Source organism: Coregonus lavaretus, assembly GCF_964263955.1.
Source record: "Coregonus lavaretus genome assembly, chromosome: 34".
Taxonomy (NCBI): domain Eukaryota; kingdom Metazoa; phylum Chordata; class Actinopteri; order Salmoniformes; family Salmonidae; genus Coregonus; species Coregonus lavaretus.
In genome coordinates this window covers 22,683,245-22,706,278 of record NC_140021.1, presented here as the reverse complement: position 1 = coordinate 22,706,278, position 23,034 = coordinate 22,683,245, and the positions used below count along the sequence as shown (strand labels likewise).

The window sequence follows — 23,034 nt, the reverse complement described above, 5'->3', positions numbered from 1 at the left end:
ATGGACCTGAGCTAAATTTCAAGTCTCATAGCAAAGGGTCTGAATACTTATGTAAAAAATTTCTAAAAACCTGTTTTTGCTTTGTCATGATGGGGTATTGTGTGTAGATTAATGAGATTTTTTAATTTATTTAATCCATTTTAGAATAAGGCTATAACGTAACAAACTGTGGAAAAAGTAAAGGGGTCTGAATACTTTCCGAATGCACTGTACATATGAAACTGAAAAAAAACCTCTGTTCTCCCCGAATCACAATGGTCTCTTTCTCTCCCTTTCTCCCATCTTTTGTTCCGCCTCCTCCTCTCCTCCTCCTCCCTGCTGCCCCATGCAGCCCCTGTCTTCCGAGGAGAACTGTCACAGCAGCACCTACTCCAGTCAGTCAGACAGTCAGTACGGCTCGCCCCCTAGAGGCTGGTCAGAGGAACTGGACGAACACGGACACACCCTCTATGTCTGTGAATATACTCATGAGAAGGTACTGGGGCTCTCCTTTCCTCCTTTGGTTTCACTCTCTCTGTTTCTCTGTCACTTCTCCCAGGGCTCTGGGTATTGTCACTGGTTCATGGGGTAATGGATCCTAAATCAATAAATTATGCATGTCTATGTACCCATGGCAGGACTGGCTTTGGGACTTTTGGTTGAGAGAAGTTGTTTTTGTTAGTTTCTTTACCTTTATTTGTGAACATTTTACCCTGCTGTTATCTGTGACAAGTAGTGTATTAGCAGTGTATTTCTGAAACTGTGATCAGTGCTGACTAGTGTTTGTGTTTGTAGTGGATAAAGCACGTGGACGAGCAGGGAAGGCCATACTACTACAGTGCTGATGGCTCCAGGTCCGAATGGGAGCTACCCAAAGTAAGTCAACATATCAATGTGTTGTGTTGTGCTGGCTCTGGTTCTGGTTTTACCTCCTATGCAGTGTTTTCCGTAAGCACATGGAGTAGCCAGCCAAATAGAAAAAGTAGCCAGCAAGGGAGTTCCGGGTTGGGAGGGTCCGGGGGGGCATGCCCCCCGCAAATTTGTTTTGCAGAATGAGCTCTATTTTGATTCCATCCGAAATACACAGCTAAATTATTGAATACTTTAATGACTTTACCTCCCAGTTTGGTAAAAATGTGTTGTGGTATTGAGTAGAAAGACATGACTTTACAATAAAAATGACTGAAAATGTATAAATTCAGTGTGTTGGTGTTTTGGATATCGTCTAGGCCGATATGATCAGGACTATTTTCTAAGTAAGAGAACCTTTTTTAACAGTAAACCCGTAATTCTCTTAAACCCGTAATTAAAGTCATATTCACAGTTTTACTGGAAAATATGATTTTTGTTCTTCAAATTACTGCAACGCTGCTGGGCTTTTCACGCTCAACAGTTTCCTGTGTGTATCAAGAATGGACTACCACCCAAAGGGCATCCAGCCAACTTGACACGACTTCGGGAAGCATTGGAGTCAACATGGGCCACCATCTCTGTGGAACGCTTTCGACACCTTGTAGGGTCCATGCACCGACGAATTGAGGCTGTTCTGAGGGCAAAAAGGGGGTGCAACTCAATATTAGGAACGTTTTCCTAATGTTTTATACACTCAGTGTAACTATGTTGTATGATTTATAAATAGCAAAGGGATATAGGAGATGTACTTTATTCAGTCAGTTCGACACCTTTTTATAAACTAGTCAACACTTGCTGTTCGGTCATCAATCAAAGCACGGTAGCCTAAATAGCCTATACGCCCCCACTCTGTGGCTTTATAGGCCTATGAAACACGCAAAAGAAAATAAATGAATGTGCCACAAAACAATAATTAAGTGGATTTCAACTCATCGTTACCACTTCCATTGCATGGGACATGTACATTCGCTCACAAGGTGATGATGAAGAAGCATCATGCTCTCGCTCCTCCGTGAAAATACATTTGACCACAGCGCACAAAAATAACACTGATATCGAGAGGCAGGACAGACAGCAGACTGACAAACCAGCAGTCTTTCCCTGTCATCGCTCACTTTGTGACTGACAGGCGCCTGTCCTATGAATAGATCACTAGAAGATGCATATCGTTCATTCTAGCTGGGGAAGGCTATACGAAGGCTTTTCTGACAAGCGAATTGAAACTTTTAAGTGAAAAGAAGCCTAGTTAATTTATGAAGTGGAAAAAGTAGCCTGCTTACAATGAGTCTGTTATCAGCTTTTTAGCCGACGGTCGGCGCTTATGGAAAACACTGCTATGACACTACGACCTGATGGCACACTTCTTAGTGCCTCAGTCTATTTCCTCCCCGATGATCTACAGTAGTCTTCAGTCTCTGTCACCTGTGGTCCATTGACGGCGTGGAGGTTGTGCACTAATGTACTTGACAGGGACTATTAGTAGCTAGTGACTTTCCTGTAATCTTGTAGGTTTAGCAGGGATCAGACAGGTAGAGAATAGGCATTAGCTTTCGTTTGGCTGGCCAACCGGCGGGCTGAGTGGACGCACGCAGGGATACAGAGAGACAGACACACATACTGTAGATACAGATAAGCTGGGTGAAATGGTATCCTTTAGCAATCCTGGATTAATACACATGCGGGGAGCTCCTTCTCTCAGAGTAGGGTCCTACTGATGGGTGACTGATGATACGCTGGGCCATGAGAGGAGAGGTATGAAGAGGAGATACTGGATACATGCCAAGCCAGAGATCTTCTGGGACCTTTACTTTGTCATCTGATCAGTGGAGGATAACGAGTTAACCCTGGACCACTATTTCTCTCACCCTCACCCACCCCCCCTCTCTCTCTTTCTCTCTCTCTCTCGCTCGCTCGCTCTCTTTCTGTCCTGCTCTGACGTTCTCCACGGTCTCGCTCCCCTGTCTCCCTCCCTCTCTCCCTCCCTCCAGTACAACGTGTCTCCTCCCCAGCCAGGCGATCCCCCCAAAAGTCGTAGTCTGGAGCGGAAACAGCCAGACCCCATCGTCCTGACCAAGTGGAGACACAGCACCTACGTACTAGACCTCAATGACAAGGTAAGACCACATGCTCTCTGTCTATGTGTACAGTAACCTTCTTTCAGCAACTCCATGTTTACTGTTGTCAATTCGGGTCAATACCATTTCAATACAGTCAATTCCGTAACTAAATTGAAATTCCAATTTTCCTCATTGATTTTCAATGAATTGAATGAATTGAATGGAACGGCCCCCAACCCTGGTTGTCACCAATCACCACTTGTTTTGATGCTGTAAATAAGTTTGACGCTTCTCTGTAAGACTGTTCTTGAACCCTATCGAAGCCGTCTGGTCAGTAGTTATTCTGGTCAGTACAACAGGGGGTCAGTCTGGCCAGCATGTGGTCACTTCACATCCTCTTGGCCTTCTTTGGGTCTCAGTGAGTTTAATCCCTGAATACCTCATTGACAAATCCCAGTCACATGCAATGTTGGCTAAACCATGCTCTCCAAACATTCTCCTTGGGACTAGTCCATTTGTTCCATTGTACCTGGAAAAGTGAATCAGGTGCAGCCTTAGTATTTGAACATATTTGACGGATGTATTTGACCCAGGTCTTTGTGGTTCTGTTCCAGTTCTCTTTCAAAAAATGCAGGCGCTTTGACTCAAGCCATCACATGGGGAGAGCTGGTCGCACTCTTTACCGTGGTAAAGTTAGTATCCCCCGCTCTCACGCCTCCCCTCTTACCCCGCTTCCACCAATCCAGAGCGGAAATTATCAGATACCTACCTAATTGATGATTTAAACCAAAAAAGCAGTGTATGAGGTTGCCTCGCTAAATCTTGATCCTGAATCAATTCCTTTACTCAATAAAATATGCTGTGTTGATCTCTGTCTGTCTGTGAGTCAAACCAAATCATTTAGAGAATACCTTTGACTATACCTTGAAAGTGAAACAAAGCCTTTAACTAACATATTTCCTTTTTTTTTTTTTTTTTTTTTACACAACCACTTCACAATAGCCTTTGCCAGTTTGACATCAGACAATCTGCCTTAAGTACCCAATGGTGCATCACTCTAGCTCACAGGTGTCAAACTCATTCCACGGCGGGACGAGTGTCTGTGAGTTTTCGCTACTCCCTTGTACTAGATTGATTAATTAAGGTCACTAATTAGTAAGGAACTCCCCACACCTGGTTGTCTAGGGCTTAATTGAACATAAAAACCAAAAACCTGCAGACACTAGGCCCTCCATGGAATGATTTTGTCACCCCTGCTCTAGCTACTATGGAAGATTTCTGCTCCAGATTCTTGATACATTTTCTCTTCCTCACCAACTAACCATAATCTAACCAGCCTCTTCATCCTACCTTCTCTAGTCTCCATCATCATCATCATGTTGACCTTGTTCTTTATCACTCTGTCTGTAGGAGTGTGGCCCTACAGCCCCCAAGCAGAGTTCTCCTGACTTTGACTCCTGTTAGTTTTCCCTGGCTTTGACTCCACAACATGCAACATCCATCTAACATTTGATATCTCCTCTCTCTGGACACAATTGGTGCGTTCGTAATTTCACTCTGGCCATCTCCTCCGATTTCAGAGCACTCTCGTCCGAGTGTGCCAGAGCACAGAATAACTGATGAATTTACGAATGCTCAACACCCGTTGAATATGGCTGGTGTCGGTAAACGTTGGCAAAAAAGCGTAATTAAATTGTTGCCAGCAGCACAGCTACAGTCACCAACACTCTGGTTAACATGAAAACAACCTAACCAGCTCTGCAAGGGCAAGGAAAATGTTCAGAGTGAGGTGTCTGGAAGTAGCTAGCAAACTAGCCAATGTTAGCAAGTTCGCTTGGGTGCTTGACTGCAGTTGTAAGGTCAGAACGCTCGGATCAACCCTACTCCTCGGCCAGAGCGTCCAGTGTGCGCTCTGAATGCTCCGAGAGCAAAACGCTATGAATTTACGAACGGACAATCTGACAACACTCTGAATTTACGAATGCCCAGAGCGCACTCTGGCACTCCAGATTGAATTTACAAACACATCCAATGTCTCACCAATGTGACATCACCATGTAACTGAACAGCAGCAGTTAGGATGATTTTGTTTTTAGTGAACAGTTTGGTTGTTTCAATACAGTGCTGTGTTCTCCACATCTGTTTTTCCTTTGAGAAGATTGTTTGATTTTGATATTTTGAGAGATTGATCAACCTGGATCTGAAAGCCAACTAGTCTACTAAAGCCTTGTTCACATTGGCAGTTTGAAGTGAATCTGTTCTTTTTCCTGCAGTCTGAACAGCCAAAAAGCACATGGAATCAAATATTTCAAGACACATTTCAAACCACCTTCGTAGGTGGTTTCAAATCAGATACAAATCTGATTCCTGGCCATGTGACTTGTCTGAACGGTCAAATCTGATTTATTTGCCATCAAGTGGTTTTTAGACTGTTATTCAGCATATCTGGTTGCTTGCTAGCTACTCTTCTGACAGCTTGACAAGAACATGTGGTAGCTAACTAGCTTTAGTGAATGTGCTAGAAAGCTAAACTTCTACCTAGCTAGCTAGTTGACTGCTGTGGCTAGCAGTTGGATCATGTTATCCTTTGAGGCTTTTAAAGTGTTCTTACCCTATGATTTTGAACATTCAAAGCAAATGGGAAACGTCCATGGCAGGCATTGTTGTCACCTTAGGTTGCTACATAACTTCTGAGTGATAGGAAGCACGAGCACCACCACCGACAGTCAGTAGTCCAAAACTGATTTAAAAAACGAAACTGATTTGAGCATCAAGGCCTGCAGTGTGAACAGGTTTAAGTCGTCTTGATCATCTGGCAAGAAACAAGAAGCAGCAAGGGCAGGGTTGAGGGGCTAGGACATAAGGACAACAAGGAGGAAAAATAGAGGATAAAACCAACAGATATATATATATATATATATATATATATATATATATATATATATATATATATATATATATATATATATATATACACTACCGTTCAAAAGTTGCAATTTCTTTGTCCATTAAAATAACATAAAATTTAACCGAAATACAGTGTACAGTGGGGAAAAAAAGTATTTAGTCAGCCACCAATTGTGCAAGTTCTCCCACTTAAAAAGATGAGAGAGGCCTGTAATTTTCATCATAGGTACACTTCAACTATGACAGACAAAATGAGAAAAATAAATCCTGAAAATCACATTGTAGGATTTTTAATGAATTTATTTGCAAATTATGGTGGAAAATAAGTATTTGGTCAATAACAAAAGTTTCTCAATACTTTGTTATATGCCCTTTGTTGGCAATGACACAGGTCAAACGTTTTCTGTAAGTCTTCACAAGGTGTTCACACACTGTTGCTGGTATTTTAGCCCATTCCTCCATGCAGATCTCCTCTAGAGCAGTGATGTTTTGGGGCTGTCGCTGGGCAACACGGACTTTCAACTCCCTCCAAAGATTTTCTATGGCGTTGAGATCTGGAGACTGGCTAGGCCACTCCAGGACCTTGAAATGCTTCTTATGAAGCCACTCCTTCATTGCCCGGGCGGTGTGTTTGGGATCATTGTCATGCTGAAAGACCCAGCCACGTTTCATCTTCAATGCCCTTGCTGATGGAAGGAGGTTTTCACTCAAAATCTCACGATACATGGCCCCATTCATTCTTTCCTTTACACGGATCAGTCGTCCTGGTCCCTTTGCAGAAAAACAGCCCCAAAGCATGATGTTTTCACCCCAATGCTTCACAGTAGGTATGGTGTTCTTTGGATGCAACTCAGCATTCTTTGTCCTCCAAACACAACGAGTTGAGTTTTTACCAAAAAGTTATATTTTGGTTTCATCTGACCATATGACATTCTCCCAATCCTCTTCTGGATCATCCAAATGCACTCTAGCAAACTTCAGATGGGCCTGGACATGTACTGGCTTAAGCAGGGGGGCACTGCAGGATTTGAGTCCCTGGCGGCGTAGTGTGTTACTGATGGATCGGCTTCGTTACTTTGGTCCCAGCTCTCTGCAGGTCATTCACTAGGTCCCCCCGTGTGGTTCTGGGATTTTTGCTCACCGTTCTTGTGATCATTTTGACCCCACAGGGTGAGATCTTGCGTGGAGCCCCAGATCGAGGGAGATTATCGGTCTTGTATGTCTTCCATTTCCTAATAATTGCTCCCACAGTTGATTTCTTCAAACCAAGCTGCTTACCTATTGCAGATTCAGTCTTCCCAGCCTGGTGCAGGTCTACAATTTTGTTTCTGGTGTCCTTTGACAGCTCTTTGGTCTTGGCCACAGTGGAGTTTGGAGTGTGACTGTTTGAGGTTGTGGACAGGTGTCTTTTATACTGATAACAAGTTCAAACAGGTGCCATTAATACAGGTAACGAGTGGAGGACAGAGGAGCCTCTTAAAGAAGAAGTTACAGGTCTGTGAGAGCCAGGAATCTTGCTTGTTTGTAGGTGACCAAATACTTATTTTCCACCATAATTTGCAAATAAATTCATTAAAAATCCTACAATGTGATTTTCTGGAAAATAAATGCTCAATTTGTCTGTCATAGTTGACGTGTACCTATGATGAAAATTACAGGCCTCTCTCATCTTTTTAAGTGGGAGAACTTGCACAATTGGTGGCTGACTAAATACTTTTTTTCCCCACTGTACATTTACATTTACATTTTAGTCATTTAGCAGACGCTCTTATCCAGAGCGACTTACAGTTAGTGAATACATATTTTTTTTATACTGGCCCCCCGTGGGAATCGAACCCACAACCCCTGGCGTTGCAAACGCCATGCTCTATCAACTGAGCTACATCCCTGCCGGCCATTCCCTCCCCTACCCTGAATGACGCTGGGCCAATTGTGCGGCGCCCATGAGTCTCCCGGTCGCGGCCGGCTGCGACAGAGCCTGTAGACATTGTTAATGTTGTAAATGGCTATTGTAGCTGAAAACAGTTTACTTTTTATGGAATATCTATATAGACGTACAGAGGCCCATTATCAGCAACCATCAGTCCTGTGGTCCAATGGCATGTTGTGTTTGCTAATCCATGCTTATCATTTAAAAAGGCAAATTGATCATTAGAAAACCCTTTTGCAATTATGTTAGCACAGCTGAAAAATATTCCTAATCCTGGAGTCGCCTCTTCACTGTTGACGTTGAGACTGGTGTTTTGCGGGTACTATTTAATGAAGCTGCCAGTTGAGGACCTGTGAGGAATCTGTTTCTCAAACTAGACACTCTAATGTATTTGTCCTCTTGCTCAGTTGTGCACCGGGGCCTCCCACTCCACTTTCTATTCTGGTTAGAGACAGTTTGCGCTGTTCTGTGAAGGGAGTAGTACACAACGTTGTACGAGATCTTCCGTTTCTTGGCAATTTCTCGCATGGAATAGCCTTCATTTCTCAGAACAAGAATAGACTGATGAGTTTCAGAAGAAAGTTCTTTGTTTCTGGCCATTTTGAGCCTGTAATCGAACCCACAATTGCTGATGCTCCAGATACTCAACTAGTCTCAAGAAGGCCAGTTTTATTGCTTCTTTAATCAGCACAACAGTTTTCAGCTGTGCTAACATAATTGCAAAAGGGTTTTCTAATGATCAATTAGCCTTTTAAAATAATAAACTTGGATTAGCAAACACAACGTGCCATTGGAACACAGGACTGATGGTTGCTGATAATGGGCCTCTGTACGCCTATGTAGATATTACATTAAAAATCAGCCGTTTACAGCTACAATAGACATTTACAACATTAACAATGTCTACACTGTATTTCTGATCTATTTGATGTTATTTTAATGGACAAAATAAAATTGCTTTTCTTTCGAAATCAAGGAAATGTCTAAGTGATCCCAAAAAGTGACAACTTTACGAACTTAAATATAAATTTAACGGTATTGAAATCATACCGTTGGTAATTTGAAAAACCCTGGTATGCGGTATAAAATATATATCGCCCAAACCTCTTTCTTTCTCTCCAGCATGTGTTCTTTCTGTCTCTATCTGCTACCGTAGCCAACTTCCTTTTCTAATGTCCAATCTCCTTTAGTAAATGTTGTGTTTCTCTGTTACGGTAATGTCTGTCACCTTGTGGGATGATTGATCACGAACCGTTTGAATCAGTAGATTGTGTGTCTGTGTCAAACCATGTCTGTTTGCATGGGCATCACACCCATTTCACTGCCCCATTTCTTCTAGGACTTTTTGTGTGTGTGTGTGTGTGTGTGTGAGAGTGAGTGTCTTTGTGTCATTGTGTTTGCATGTGTGTACATCAGTACATGTGTGTGTTAGTGTGTGCTCAAGGCATGAGTCTCATTATGTTGTTATAATCTTTTTTCTGTATCTCACGGCCGCTGGCTGTGTTTTCCTTCTCCCCTGCTGTGTGGGTGTGGGTGTGGGTGTGGGTTTGTGGTGTGTGTGTGTGTGTGTGTGTGTGTGTGTGTGTGTGTGTGTGTGTGTGTGTGTGTGTGTGTGTGTGTGTGTGTGTGCGTAAACCTCCTGGGTCTGACTGTGTTAATGTCTCCTGTCTGTCTCCCTCCACAGCCCTCTGAGAAGTGTGGAGTCCTCAACGTCACCAAAATCACTGAGAATGGCAAGAAAGTCCGGTAAGCCATATTGTACAAAGATCATGTAGATTAGATTAGAAAAACATTATAATTATCTTATGGGGAAGTTAGAGGACAATACAGCATCATACAGACAAACAAAACATTGTCATTGATTCATTTTTTTAAATAATGGACAGACTGATGGTTGATAAATGGTTGTGTTGGGGCTAGAGTTGCAAATTGAGGGTATATTATTGGAAACTTTAAGTTTACCAGTAAACTACCAGAATTTTGGTATCTTTCAAAGATTGTATGTAATCTATTACAATACATCTAGTGGCTGTTTGGGGTAATTTAGATTATCACATGTGTCTGTAATAATCTCTGGCCCTCTGTGTGGCCTTATCACATAAAATAATTAAATAACAAATTTGAATGACAAAGCTGTAAAGCATCCTAATTAATAGGGCTGACACCATTTAGTCGACTGGCCGATTGTTTGGTCGATAGGCTGGTGGTTGACCAAGATTTTTATAGTCGAGCAGTAGCAAAAAAATAAAATAAAATAAATATATAATGGTGTACAAGAAACCGGTCTGATTCGCGCCTGTCTGAGTGGACTGATCCATTGTGGATGCCCTGGGGATGGCACAGTCCATCAGTCCAAGACATGTGCTACTTAAATTGTATATGGTTATATTATGTAAGAACAATGGTGAAACACAAAAAATATATATATTATATAATTTTATAACAAATGCGCTTTCTCTCGCGTTGGATAGTGGTCGCTGTCCGCAGTTCTGAAACACATCAGTGCGCTGTTGAATTGGCGCCTTTTCCTAGACCATGTTGCTATGTGCATAATAGCAAAGTTAACCAGCATATTGGTGTTGAGAACAATGCGGCAGAGGCAGCAGCAGAGTTAGGAGACGAAAAAACAGCCCTTGCCTTAATTGTCTAAGAAAAGTGAGGCGAGAGGAAACCCCAACTTAATTAGGTCTATAATCAATAGCCTAACTGTTAAATGTGCCTGGCTTTATAAATCATCAATATATATATACAGAAAAAGGCAGATCCTGCTTCTGTTGCCTGTTTGAGTGTTTGGTTGATAGCCTACTGATTCCGTGAGCAACAATACTCACGCAAAAATTTCACAAATTCTGCTGTTTTTTATTGGCTATGCTGTAATAAAGGCTTTACACTTTATTTCGTTAGACCAGCCTCTGATATTATTTGTAATTTATTTAGTGTTGGTCGAAAGAACAGACGACTCTTGATCGACAAATATTTTTTTTAGTCAGGGACAGCCCTACTAAATCTAAACCATCAACTTAGTGAATACCATTGTTGTTAATATGAGGGTTTCAGCATGAAATATCTGTATTATTATTTTTATTTTTTAAATTTACACACTTATTTATTTTACTATGTCAGTATGTATGTGTTGTCAATGTTTTAGCGTCAAACTAGTGGCAGTTGTGAAAATAAATCTATAGTTGGGATTGTTGGAGAGTTCATTTAAAATAATGCCATTGTTGATTAGATGCTTTTTTCATTAATTAGCTATTTTCTCTTGAAACATATGGTATATCGCAGGTTTTCCCAAACTAGGGTTCGCCTGATATGAAAATGGGGTTGCGAGAGATAGTTTGAGCTTGGTTCATAGAACCGTGGTTACCTCAGTAACCTCCGGTAGCCGCTCGATGCGGTTGTAATAAACAGTTCGGTTTCTTTTTTCTTCCTACAAATACAAATTCAGTGACCCCATCACTGAAAGATAAGACTCTCAGGAACACGTACGTACTGTTTCCCTCTACTATTCATTAGAACCTAGTGGACAAGACCATGCACTAAATCAGACTAGAGGTAAAATAACATATTTTCTACACAGAAGATCATACAGCATTATTGCCTGATGATCATCTGAACTTCCCAGTACCTTTCTGATGCATTTCAGTCACTTCAAATCATACTTTCTTCAGATTGAAATACTGTTAAAAAAAATATACTGTCAGACTGATTTGTAATAGACTGTCATAGGCCAAATTTAAAAAAGTAAACATTTGCCGTCCTGTGTGGCTCCGTTGGTAAAGCATGGTGCATGCAACGCCAGGGTTGTGGGTTTGATTCCCACGGGGGAGCAGTACGGGAAAAAGTACAAAAATGTATGCACTCACTACTGTAAGTCACTCTGGATAAGAGCGTCTACTAAATGACTAAAATGTAAAAATAAATAAAAATGGAAATGATTACATAACTTTCTTTACATGGTGGGGTCGAAAAATGTTTTTATCTCAAAACGGGGTCGCGGGCCAAAAAAGTTTGGGAACCCCTGGTCTATCTACTAGAAACTCATGGACAATATGTTCACAGATATAAAAACTGAATACTATATATGATTTTTTTTTTTACAAGTTATTCAAGTAAACATTACCAAAGTAACGATAGATTATCATATATTTTCTTTTAATTACCAAAATTACTGAAGATTCCGGTAACTTTGGTAAATTACCAGTAGCTTTGCAACCCAAGTTGGGACTGGTTGATAAATGGTTGTTCTGACGTGGTTGATGGTTTTATAAATGGTTGTGTTGTGACATGGTTCTAACAGGAAGAACTGGACATCTTCGTGGACAGTATTACAGGGCTCCTCACTGCTCTTCGCTAAAGGACAGGGGAGTGGCACCAGCTGGGTACGTACCCCATCAGCCGCCTTGTTAGGAACCGTCTTGGGTTAAAAAATGTGGCAGAGTTTGTACAGTTGACAGTTAATTTTTTCTAAAATCAAATTAGAGCTGAATACCTCCCCTACTTTTCCAATAACCTGCAGGAGTTTTTAGTGCCTAAGAACTACCTGGTTGGCTGTCTATCTCCATTTAGTAGTAGTGCACCATACCTCTTCCTATCTGCTCTTTAGTTTCCCTTCTTCTCTCATCTGTCTGTGACTCTTTATTTCTCATTTGCCGTTCTTCCCTCACCTTCTCCTCTCTTACTCTCTCGTTTTCCTCTCCTTCCTCCTCTCCTCTTTCCTCTCCTCATCCAAAGCCGTCCTACCGTAGTGGCTCCATCCCTGAGCTGCTGCTCACTCTGCTGGCCAACTGGAAGCGTTCGGTCAAGCCCCGCCCAGCTGTCTCCTATGTCCACTCTGTCCATGGGCGTGCCCCAGCTGCCACTGTATGTCTCCTCTGTCCCTGTGCATGTGTTCCATTTGTCCCTCTGCCTGTCCGTCATGCTCACACTATCCCCCCGCCCTATCCCCTGCCTGCTGCTCATAACCTAACCTGATTGGTTGACCAAGGGATTTCGGAAGGAACTTTGAGTTTGAGGCATGCGTTTTCTCTGGGTTATCCCCCCCCCCCCCCGCCACATCTATTTCCATGGGCACAAGCACTGTTCATGACACAAACTGTTCACACCCCTCTTGTTGGTGGAGATAATTTTGCAGGTTGAAAGCTTATTTCCTGCAATTCTACACATTTTGTCATGGGGTGCAAAGAACATTTTGCAGTTGTAAAGCACATTTTCTTGCAATTCTATACATTTTGCCATGTCTAATGTGTATTCATGTGATATTTGAGTGACTAAAAATTACAACAATATCTGTGGGCTAAAAAACCTAAATAAAAAAACTTTAGCTGACATGGGCTAGTTGATCTGAACATTTCTGACAAGTTCTAAATAGCTCTCTAAGGTATGCAATGACTAACATGACAACTTTCAAAGCCGGACTGAGTTCCTTAAAATGAAACATATTGTTGTTATTATTATTATAATATTTATTTATTTTAAAAATGGGGGGGGGACCCCGCCCCCCCCTTGCTGACCCCTCTGGGGGTTTGGCCTAGATAAAGGTGTTGTTGATATGCATACAATACTAACCTACTGAGTACCAAAAAAATGAGATAACAGTTGAACTTCCTCATAATACTGTACTAAATGTCCAGCTTGCAACACAGTGGTGTGAATACGATCACCCGTGTTTATCTTCAAGTCAACGTAGCACTTAATAACTACGTATAACTATAACACAGTAACTTGTAACAACACTGCTTTGGTTGTTTTTAATGCGTCTTGAAATAACTGTGAAAAATATTCATTAAAGATTTACCACTATTACTATCCTTGAGCTGGAAACCCAGCTCTCATCTGATTTGTCTGAATGTTGAATTATTTCCTTGTAGAAGTTTGTGGGTAACCAGTCAAAGCCGGAGTTCACTGTGGATCTCAGAGGGGGGTCAGTGGATTGGGCATCCAAGGATAAGTCCAGCAAGAAGCACGTTATTGAACTGAAGACCCGTCAGGGGACAGAGCTGCTGATCCAATCAGAAATCGACAGCGTCATCAACGACTGGTACCGAACCCTGACAGACACCATCAGCACACATGTGAGTGGACCTCTCTCTCTTCAGTCCAGAGCGTAGTAACTACCACACCTGTATTTCCCAAGTCATAATCAAATCCTGCGCTAGCTTGCTCGGTTTAGATGTCCGTCAGAGGGACTAGTAAAGTACAGTACAAGCCAATTACGCTCTATAATCTCTGTAATGAGGGTCTTCTGAAAATGCATTTAGTTTTTATCTGTTTAGGTCCAGGTTGACTTCCCTAACGGATGTTGTGTGTGTGTGTGTGTGTGTGTGTGTGTGTGTGTGTGTGTGTGTGTGTGTGTGTGTGTGTGTGTGTGTGTGTGTGTGTGTGTGTGTGTGTGTGTGTGGGACAGGCATGGGAGTCAGATGAGGCCATAGAGGAGGACATGCCTGAGTCCCCCGGGGCAGAGAAACAAGACAAGGAGAAAGACCACCGAGACACCAAGAAAAACAGAGGTGCCTTGACTTAATACGCTGTGTGTGTGTGTGAGAGAGTGTGTGGGTGTCTTTGTGCGTTTTAGTGATCTAAGAAGGTATTGTCACCAAATTCCCTCTTTAGTACCCATTTAGTCATTTTCCCTCCATATGGTTTCAGCGATGAAGACGTCTATCAGTATGGACTCCTCTGACCAGAAGAAGACTAGAGTGAAGCTGAAGAAGTTCCTGACCCGCCGACCCACCTACCAGGCCGTCAAGGACAAGGGCTACATTAAAGGTATGGATGGAGATTTGGTTATGGGTTCCGAGACTTACGGACTTATGGACTTACAGCTGTCCTCAACTAGAGGAAGCTAAGCGTAGTGATAAAACCCTTGATAACGAAACATTGTCATTTGACGTCGCTCTGTGTTGTCTCTCAGACCAGGTGTTTGGCTGCAGTCTGAGCAGCCTGTGTCAGAGGGAGAACACGTCAGTGCCCAGCTTTGTCACCACGTGCATCGACCACGTGGAGAACACAGGTACGAGCCATCCATCTCTGTCCCTTTATATGGTCCCGCTCTCTGTCTTTTTAATTGTGATTAGAATTTTTCCAGAGAAAGATGTCAAGATTTTTGTATTGATATTTGTGTGCTCAGTCACGAACATGAATTCTAATGCTGTTTCTCTGTCTGTCTGTCTTTCTGTCTGTCTCTATCTCTCCATCTCCCTCTACCTTCTTCTACAGGTCTGAGTATAGATGGCATATACAGAGTGAGTGGGAACCTAGCGGTGATACAAAAGCTGCGCTTCGCTGTGAATCACGGTAGGGCTTTTCTCCCTTCAATGATATAATATGATGTTATAGCTTTTTACAGTAGCTTTGGTACATGGTTAGTGACGAAGTAACTGGAGATATAGTCATTTTGTAAAGAAGTTTCGGTGTCAGTCAGTCCAACAGTAACTTGTGTTGTGATACTCGATTCTTGAACAGACCGTGATATCTTGTCTTAAAGCTTGCCTGACTGTGTCTCTGTTTCCCAGATGAAAAGTTAGAGCTGGATGACAGTAAGTGGGAGGACATCCACGTCACCACGGGAGCCCTGAAGATGTTCTTCAGAGAGCTGCCTGAACCACTCTTCACCTACGACTCCTTCAACGACTTTATCAATGCCATCAGTGAGTAGTAACATACTTAACTACACTGTAACACACTTTACTGTGCTGTATAACACTGTACTTTACTGTATGCTTGTCCTATTGAGACACTGTTTCTAATAGTTAAATTAAGGTTTGATGGTTTGCCTAAAGACAATGGCCATTAAGACATTGACTTCATGCTCAATTTACCACTTGGTTTAGGTGATTCCAAATATTTGCTGTTTGAAATGTGTCCACAAGATGGCGCCCTAGTCAATTAGGATAATGTCAATCGGGTTATTTCAAAAAAAAAATTGGGGAGGGGAGGGGGGGACACAAAATACTCTAAAAACACCAGCAAATCAGCTCCAAGTGATTTTAATTTTGGAAATCTGTTCCAAAGTATTCCCATGCATAATTAAGCAATAAGGCACAAGAGGCAGTGCTGTATCATGAATACAGTTACAGGTAAATGGCGTTGTTTTATTTACCTGTGACTGTCTGTATTCATGATACAGCACTGCCTCACGTGACTTATTGGTTTTACAAAACTGTTACCAACATATTAAAATAACAATGAATTAAACATTTTCATTAAAACGTTATTTTGATAAGTAAATTCATACAATTTCATTCTTCCACCAGAAAAATCTGGTTGTTAGTTATTTTGGTCATGTTGCTACAGATGTGACCCAGTCCTTAATTAGTTTTTCATAGTTGCTGTGCAAAAGGACTGGTCGTCCGTTCTAAACAAAATGTTTGCTATGCAGGCTGGATAACGTTATTGTCACTAGCCAACTTCAAGTAACTGAGTAACGTCAAACATTGAACCTGGAATGACAGTACACTAGCTGCATTTTCATTTGTTTGAACTTTTTTTCTATTGGCATTTACTTGGATATGTCCAGGATAATGAAGGTGATGCGTGATTTCGCCTGGCTCAAAAAAAAATGTATAGTCTCATCTGGGCACAGTTCATTCTCTATGGTACAGAGATCGACATTCAAAAGTGAAACATTGTTCCCGAGGTCGGACAGGCAAAAAGCAAGGTTTATAATAACCCCCGCTGTACCAAACTAAATGCTAGGCTGGAAGCAAGGGAAAATAATGTGCGAGTTGAGATAAATACAAGAGATGATTCATACAGCAACATGAACATGATACTCTTATGAGACACAGTGATCATTTTCAGATGGAACTGTAAGCAGACCTAGTGTGACTGTGATGGCCAATACAACATGACTAGGAACGCTGCTTGTCCAATCAGCATCCAGGGTCCAAACAACCAGTTTTATAATAGAGAGATATATGTGATCGTATACAAATGTAAGCAAGATTTGAAATGATTATGTTTTAGTCAAATGTTATATCTGTTTGGGATTCTTGCAGTCAATTTGAAGTATAAAAATTATTTGTAATTATGTTCCGGCCCCCTGACCATCCATCCGCTCAAGAAAAAATCGCCCCGTGGCTAAATCTAGTTAATAATGATCCCTGATGTAAATGCTGTGTTTTTCCTTATGCAGTGAAACTAATGGTGTTTTACTTTTCCCTCTCTTCCAGAATGCTCGGATTACAAGCAGCGAGTAAATGTAATAAAAGACTTAATCAAGCAGTTGCCAAAACCGAATCACGACACAATGCAATGCCTCTTCAAACATCTCAGAAGGTAAGGAAAAAGCATGCAACATTTCGGCTAAAATGCGATATTACCCAAAGTATTTTGATCGCATTTTGCATATTGTGTTTTTCGAATACTAGCAGTAGGTTACATAATACATGTAGAGTTTTGTCTCCAGTGTGTACCTGAACCCTTTGTTGACCAACCAACATATGTAATGTGTTTCCTAAATGATAGGCCTATCTCACCATAACGGACCATAGGGCAGTTCGGGAAAATGCCAGATGGGCTGGTCCATCTTTAGCCCAGTGGGCCTGTCTAAATTGTCGTCCTCTCCTTCCTGTCTCTCTCCAGGGTGATTGACCATGGAGAGGCCAACCGTATGACGACCCAGAGCGTAGCGATCGTCTTCGGCCCCACCCTGCTCAGACCTGAGACCGAGACGGGGAACATCGCTGTTCACATGGTCTATCAGAACCAGATTGTTGAGCTCATCTTACTGGAGTACGAGAACATCTTCGGCAGGTAGAAAATAAACACCTGATGAAGAGACCTGAGAAAGAGGATGGTCTGGTGACTGGTCGGACCCAATTCTGCTTATTTTTGTGACTGAAACATTGCTGCTGTGGACCAAGCAATTTAAAGAAAGAAAAACAAAAATGTAATTATTGTTCATTTGATAATAAGATTAATAAAGGAAGCTAGTGAACGACTTTGCACTTAACATTTTGAGAGAGCTGAGTATGATGTAAATAAATACAGATTTAATTCCCTTTGGTTGCCATGCCTGCTGCGAGTAGCAGAGCGGAGCCATTGCTTCAAGAGGAGGGTGTTGATTGGTTGGTTAGTTGGTTGGTGAGCTGGCTGGATCTAAGACCGTGTCGTCATTGCCATGACGACAGACGGAGTGCAGTGTGAATGGCGTGGATGGATCTCCCTCGATGTGATGTGATCCAGTGGATTTGAGTATTCAGGGTATAACTGTGTTTTACACTGGATTCCTATGGCCAGTATTAAGTACATGCGACATAAAACAAGAGCTTGGTGAATAAGACTAATTGTTTTGGACTGGAGTGGAACTGAAGAAGAGTATTGTGGGATACATTGATGTGGCCCACCGGAGTGACTTCCTCCTTTCTCTGATGACATCAAGACACATTAACTGGCACAGCGCACTCCAGATCATTCAAACAGCAACAACTACCCACTGAATTACTGGCTGGATGGTCTCTCCCTCTCTGTCAAATCAATGGAAGCCTATATCCTGCTACTACCATGTGGTATAGTAAAGACCAAGCTTGGTTGTGTGTATTAAGACTACTCTCATTGCTTTGTGTTTGAATAATAATAAGCTGAACCTCTGAACTGTATATTCTCAGTGTTGTGGAACATTGACCTCTGACTAGGGCTGTTGTGGTGATCCTATTACTGCCACACCTGCAGTCATGAGTCATGACCACAGTCAAATTCCTTGTGACCATTGGTCAAGGTCATCTCATTTTATGCACTCTGGACATGCTTTTGTAGTACACAACTTGCTAACTACCATCAGGTTGTAATGGCCTGGTACTCTGGGCTCTATTGTCTCTCTAACCACTCTGGCATTAATGCAAATGCGATCGAAAAATCACATCAAACACTTATCATCAAAACAGTAGGCCTATACAGTGTAGTACTTTTAAAACTCACCGCACTGTGATGATCAGTTTGAAGAAAGAAGTTCCACAGCCGGTTGAAACAGTGTAAAACATGGTTGTTGTGGATGTTATTTCAAAGCCTAACACAACGAAATGGACAGCGCTTTCTAAGGTGATGATTAATTCAAGACACCATATGCATATTAGAGCTTATGCATAGTCTTATGAGCCCAAGCCCGAAAAAAAAAAATAAACGGAATAAAATTATGATCTTGCCTTTATACAATACATAGCCTAACACATATTACCATGGCAGAAAAACATAAAAGAAAACAGATTTAAGATTTATTTGGTACATAATTGGTCTAGCCTTTGAGTGTGGACTGCATTATTATGCATACTGGATGGACTGGTTACGTTATGGTACGCTCCAAAATGTATATCCATGAGTCTGGGAGAGAACGTATAGCCCTAGGCGATGCTGTTGGTCCATTGATTGTGCAGGGCGGCTTACAGTTAGCCTACAATTATTGATTTTGTATTTGATTTTGAATAGCCTAGTAAAGGGGAATTGTTTATATTTTCATAATTACTAGGGTGACATATTACATTTAGCTATACAGAATATCTCACCACCATGCGTTTCCATCTCCTCCTCTCTCCTTTATTATTTTCTCGAGCGCGTAGACGGGCTGTCAACAGTTTTGTGTAATATGTTTCCTTGCGATGTTCCCGAACAGATTTCACTTGGTTTCCCAAGTGAAGCACTGGGTAGCTGCAGGAACAAGGTTGGAGAGCCCATGGCATACAGAGTTTGAGCGGAATATCACCTGTCGGGCAGCGATAACATGCTCCTCAAACAATGGTTGATGCGTGAAGTGAAATAAGTGTTTTTATATTTATTTATCAGCTGCTCATATTAAGCACAGCTCCGCTAGAAAACCTTATGTAGCCTACAAAACGGACCGTCGGGAAAGCGTGCTGACCCATTTGCTATTCAGGTGCATAAAGATGACATGTATTTTTTCCCCTGCACCTGTTCCTGCCCATTTGATAGTGGGCCATTATAAATCGAAACTAATTTTACATATTAGTAAAGACAATATTACATTGAGAATAGTCTGATGGGTGAAAAATATGATCACCTGATGAGAGAACAGCTGTGCAGCCTGAGGCAAGGAACAGAGCAAGCTTTTTTTTGTACTTTCTCAAATCATCAATAGCCTGTAGTCGCACCATATATGTTTTGATTTCTAAGACATTCTAAGGTTTGTATCATTCACAACTGAAGTTGCCAAATAACTCTCAATCTAGCATATAGGACCGGTTTCAAATGATCACTTTTATGCTCAACATAGCCATTTCATATGCGCACTCGCGCAGTAATGGGAAAAATATCCTTTCTATATTATTCAGCTAAGTTCAATTATATTCTTCTTACTATAAAATCATATAAAATAATGGCACAGGACTTATAAGCATATCTTGTCAGCTAAATGAACAAGCCTACAGCCTATGGCATGGAGCATAGCCAGATAACTAAAATACAGTAGGCCAACTCATATTCTGTTCTTCTCAAATACATTTTCTTCATATCATAATATTTCTTTAGACCTGACTAAAATAAATAATGGATTTATTGTGATGGTGTATATTAAATTGATTTATTCTACTTTTTTAAATGTCTATGTTCCAAAGGCATGCATCAGCTTTTATGCTGGAGGCCTGGAGATGCAAAATGTGTTTATGTTAATTTCGGTCAATTACCGTGAGATGGGCAGGCTTTTGCATGACAATAACCGGCTGACAAAATTTCATGACCGCCACAGCCCTACCTCTGACTTCTGTGATGTTATTGTATGTGCAGTATAAAGCCCCAGTGGTATGGATGAATACAGTATCAGTATTAAATATGGGGTCTCTTGGAGGGGACCCCTGGATCAACTGGATGGGACATTACTCATATGTTTTGCTTATATTTCCCCTACTTTATAATGACAAAATAATTAACCATCAAATTCATCCCAGGGAAATGCCACTCTATTCCATATACTGTATACTGCATTACTTTTGGCCAGAGTATTTGACGAGTCAAAAGTAGTGCATTATACGGGGAATAGTGTGCAATTTTGGACACACACAGGTCACCACCCATCCTACCTACCTCCCTCACTAGAACTAGAACCCCCATCCTACCTCCCTCACTAGAACTAAAAACACACTCCTTCTTCCAGATCTACTCTTTGACCCCAGTGAAATCAACAATGGTCAGTATGTCACATGACTGGCTTTGGGAGGCATCAAAACAAACCTGTGTTTGGGGGGATAAAACAGTAAATAAACTGATTTATGTTATGATGACCAATGAGCTGAAGACTGTGCTTGTGTCCCAAATGGCATCCTATTCCCTATGTAGTGCATAGGGATCTGGTCAAATGTAGTGCACTAAAAGGGAATAGGGTGCCATTTAGTATGCAGACTAAGATCTTCCCTAATGTGTACAGTTAGAGAACAGACCAGATGTGTGTTATTGTCTAGTCTAATGTGCTTGGTATGTTAGGCCTCTGCTAGTGACAGGCCTTCATATATGTAAAGTGGACATGTTGTAAGTAAATTGTTGGCTTTTCAGTGAAAGGCGATTCCCTCCCTTTCTCCATCTCTTCCTTTCTTCCCTTGTGTCATGGAGTTACTGCAAACAGGAAAAGAGAGATGGAGATGCCAGGGAATAGCAGTCAACCCTAACATTACTATTTCAGATCAATGGATGCGTCCCAAATGGCACCCTATTCCCTATTTAGTGCACTAGGCCTCTGGCCGCTTCATAATCCCTCTCCTTACCTAAGCTAATATGCACTGGACTGGGACTGGAGAGAAAATTGTACTGGAAAAATAGTATTACATTAAAGTTGATTGTGATGGAAGGTACAATGCAAAAAAAAGCCTCTGTGCATATTATGTACAGCAGCCTACATTAAAAAAGATGAATTGTTCAAAGTCCCTTATAGTAATTCAAGTATGTATGTTTTGATGGTGAGTGGTTGGTTCAACAAGTGAAATATCACTATATGATTTTGTAAATCTGAATTGTCCACAAGAATACATATTGATCCTTACAAAAGAGGAAGTGGTTTTGAAAGTGTATCTGGATTTTGGCGCATGGTCAACTGCACATTTTGAATGTACTTTTCAGACCAACTGCTGTTTGTGACATTGCTATGTCTAATAAATAAATAAAAAACTAAAAGGGACAGATGCAACAAGTGTACATTTTTCACTTTCTGTTGACACTAAGGTTAAGGGTGGCAAAGGATAACAATAGTAACTCACTACTGTCCAGTCATATATGTAACATGTCTGTCCGCTTCTCTGCCTTCTTGGGACAGGTCTCCCTCGTAATACATTGTTCTTACCTCCAGTGGGATCTACCTGTATAAATAAAGGCTAAATAAATCCATTGCAGGTCAACTGGGCCAGAACTGGACTAATAAACACAATGTGCCGACAAACGTTTGAAAGCAGCAGGTGACCCTCCTATATCGGCGCTGACCAGAACATCAGTCGATAAAGAAACACGTGAGTCTGCTTTCTAGGCGTCTCAATCAACAGCAGCTAATTGTCTATATGCTACAGTGAACATCTCATTGACAGCTAATGAGACTTGACACAACTATAATTTAACCATGACTCATAAGAGCAATAAATCACACATTTAATAACCATTATTGCTGCGTCCCTAATTACATTTACATTACATTTTAGTCATTTAGCAGACGCTCTTAACCAGAGCGACTTACAGGAGCAATTAGGGTTAAGTGCCTTGCTCAAGGGCACATTAACGTCATTTAGCAGACGCTCTTAGCCAGAGCGACTCACAAATTGGTGCGTTCACCCTATAGCCAGTGGGATAACCACTTTACAATTTGGGGGGGGGGGGGGGGGGGTTAGAAGGAATACTTTAGCCTATCCCAGGTATTCCTTAAAGAGGTGGGGTTTCAAATGTCTCCGGAAGGAATTACATTACATGTACGTTATTTAGCAGACGCTCTTATCCAGCGACTTACAGTCAGTGAGTGCATATTTTTTATTTTTTATACTGGCCCCCATGGGAATCGAACCCACAACCCTGGCGTTGCAAACGCCATGCTCTACCAACTGAGCGACATCCCTGCCGGCCATTCCCTCCCCTACCCTGGACGAATTGTGCGCCGCCCCATGGGTCTCCCGGTCGCGGCCAGCTACGACAGAGCCTGGATTCGAACCAGGATCTCTAATGGCACAGCTAGCACTGCGATGCAGTGCCTTAGACCACTGCGCCACTCGGGAGACAATGCACTTTCGACCAGTGCTAATGACACCCTATTCCCTATGTAGTGCAATACTT

The 23,034-nt window shown here is 41.7% G+C and overlaps 1 protein-coding gene across 2 annotated transcripts in view; it reads left to right on the top strand.

The window, feature by feature from the left end:
- The window catches only part of LOC311109447 (rho GTPase-activating protein 12-like), an 86,804-nt gene extending 67,912 nt beyond the window's left edge, over positions 1-18,892 (top strand). Inside the window, exons 4-17 of one of the 2 annotated variants that reach the window (XM_084152346.1) lie at positions 332-475; positions 775-855; positions 2,880-3,005; positions 3,563-3,640; positions 9,470-9,531; positions 12,086-12,167; positions 13,656-13,859; positions 14,192-14,294; positions 14,434-14,553; positions 14,699-14,797; positions 15,004-15,081; positions 15,300-15,434; positions 16,959-17,064; positions 17,371-18,892. In XM_084152346.1, the coding sequence (XP_084008472.1) occupies positions 332-475; positions 775-855; positions 2,880-3,005; positions 3,563-3,640; positions 9,470-9,531; positions 12,086-12,167; positions 13,656-13,859; positions 14,192-14,294; positions 14,434-14,553; positions 14,699-14,797; positions 15,004-15,081; positions 15,300-15,434; positions 16,959-17,064; positions 17,371-17,545 (1,593 nt within the window). In that variant the 3' untranslated portion in view covers positions 17,546-18,892. The remainder of the gene's footprint in view (positions 1-331; positions 476-774; positions 856-2,879; positions 3,006-3,562; positions 3,641-9,469; positions 9,532-12,085; positions 12,168-13,655; positions 13,860-14,191; positions 14,295-14,433; positions 14,554-14,698; positions 14,798-15,003; positions 15,082-15,299; positions 15,435-16,958; positions 17,065-17,370) is intronic. The other variant, XM_084152347.1, reaches the window with a different exon arrangement.
- The last annotated feature ends 4,142 nt before the right edge of the window (positions 18,893-23,034 follow it).